At 40.4% G+C, this 2,425-nt stretch overlaps 1 protein-coding gene across 3 annotated transcripts in view; it reads right to left on the minus strand.

Annotated features, from left to right (window-relative positions):
- Window positions 1–2,425, minus strand: part of LOC117122897 — a 20,634-nt gene that overhangs the window by 12,517 nt on the left and 5,692 nt on the right. For all 3 annotated transcript variants that reach the window (XM_033268679.1, XM_033268672.1, XM_033268686.1), the window contains exon 3: window positions 2,048–2,351. In XM_033268679.1, coding sequence (XP_033124570.1) covers window positions 2,048–2,351 — 304 coding nt within the window. The remainder of the gene's footprint in view (window positions 1–2,047; window positions 2,352–2,425) is intronic.

Consider the following 2,425-nt stretch of genomic DNA (forward strand, 5'->3'; position numbering starts at 1 on the left):
CCACCCTTTGTAAATTTCAACCTAGATCCGCCCGTGATCTTAGCATATATGTAAACAGCCAGAGAGAAATGCCTCCCCTTGGTAATCTAGCCCTTCGTCAGAGCAAAATATAAAATATAATACATATATGATAAAATGGTGGTGGTTGAGTGGTTATGGCGTTCACCTTGACAGCAAAAGATCACAGGTTCGATCCCGTCGGAGGTAATTTATTTCATAATTTATTTATATTGAGGACTATAGCTGTGCGATGACAAACAACAAACAGGCATCACAGAAGTTGAAACAATGTCAATGCAGTGCTGTTGATAATTTAAAGACGTAACAGTTTAAAGCTGGTAACGTCGATTATATGTTCCCCTTGATATAAGATTTTATACTATATTCTACATTAGCTGCAGGCGATAGTAGTTACATTAGCTGTGAGGTAATTTTCGTTACTACATTAGCTGTCGAGCGTTCTACATTTGCTGGGGTTGATTTTCTTTCTACTACATTAGCGGTTGTAACTCGTTGCTCCTACCGCTACAACTACCACTACCCCTAATAATAATAATAATAATAATAATAATAATAATAATAATAATAATAATAATAATAATAACAACAATAATAATAAAAATGATAATAACAATAACAATAATAATAATAATAATAACAATAATAATAATAACAATAATAATAATAATAATAATAATAATAATAATAATAATAATAATAATAATAATATCATCTTATTAGGCACACGCATCCATCTCTTGTAGAGCTTCTCGCGGCGCCCTTTTCCACCTGCAGGGTGTACATGTAGCCTTTTTTCTGCGTTATTATTTTTAATTAATTAATTTTATTTAAAATATTTATTTATTTTTATGTATATTTATTTATGACAGACCTGGCATGGTTGGGAAGATAGGCAAAATAAGATGCAAATACTCTTCGGGATTACCATCCATGCTGCTGCTGCTGCAACTACTGCTGCTATTGCTGCTGCTGCAACTACTGCTGCTATTGCTGCTGCTGCAACTACTGCTGCTATTGCTGCTGCTGCAACTACTGCTGCTATTGCTGCTGCTGCAACTACTGCTGCTATTGCTGCTGCTGCAACTACTGCTGCTATTGCTGCTGCTGCAACTACTGCTGCTATTGCTGCTGCTGCAACTACTGCTGCTATTGCTGCTGCTGCAACTACTGCTGCTATTGCTGCTGCTGCAACTACTGCTGCTATTGCTGCTGCTGCAACTACTGCTGCTATTGCTGCTGCTGCAACTACTGCTGCTATTGCTGCTGCTGCAACTACTGCTGCTATTGCTGCTGCTGCAACTACTGCTGCTATTGCTGCTGCTGCAACTACTGCTGCTATTGCTGCTGCTGCAACTACTGCTGCTATTGCTGCTGCTGCAACTACTGCTGCTATTGCTGCTGCTGCAACTACTGCTGCTATTGCTGCTGCTGCAACTACTGCTGCTATTGCTGCTGCTGCAACTACTGCTGCTATTGCTGCTGCTGCAACTACTGCTGCTATTGCTGCTGTATGACAGACCTGGCATGGTTGGGAAGATAGGCAAAATAAGATGCAAATACTCTTCGGGATTACCATCCATGCTGCTGCTGCTGCAACTACTGCTGCTATTGCTGCTGCTGCTGCAACTACTGCTGCTATTGCTGCTGCTGCTGCAACTACTGCTGCTATTGCTGCTGCAACTACTGCTGCTATTGCTGCTGCTGCTGCTACTGCTACTGCTACTACTACTACTACTACTACTCGTACTACTACTACTACTACTGCTGTTACTACTGCTACTGCTGCTGCTGCTACTGCTGCTGATGCTCCAACTGCTGCTCCTGCTACTACAGCTGCTGCTGCTACTGCTACTACTACTTACTGCTACTGTACTTCTACTACTACTACTGTACTGCTACTACTACTACTACTACTGTACTGCTACTGCTACTGCTGCTGCTGCTGCTACTGCTACTACTACTACTTATTGTTTTGTTGTTGAGCTATTGCGTTTATATCATGTAATTATTAATTATAGGCATTTACTTCAAACCGTTTTTTATAGTCTCGATATTTCGACCTCTGGCCAGTTTTTGTAAGAACATCGTGTATCTTTTGTTTTAGATTCTCCCAGTCTATGGTATGAAGCTTGCCTTGCTCCCACAGCTTTTCCTCAATTCGCAGAGCCTCCTCGAAGTTTTGCTCTGCAGCCTTCATGTCACCATGATGGTTTCGCTCTGCATAGAATAACCCCAGAAGGTAGTATATGCGTGCCGTGTCTGTGTGGTCGCCTAGCAACTCAGAACGGCTTTTTGCACACCTTTTCCCAAAGTCGATTGCGTCTTCATATCTGAATAAGAAAATACATATACTGTATAGGGCTTATATATTTATATATATATATATATATATATAATATACACA

This window comes from Anneissia japonica, unplaced genomic scaffold, assembly GCF_011630105.1.
Source record: "Anneissia japonica isolate Jap-2015-1 unplaced genomic scaffold, ASM1163010v1 scaffold288292_len1863012_cov191, whole genome shotgun sequence".
NCBI classification, from domain to species: domain Eukaryota; kingdom Metazoa; phylum Echinodermata; class Crinoidea; order Comatulida; family Comatulidae; genus Anneissia; species Anneissia japonica.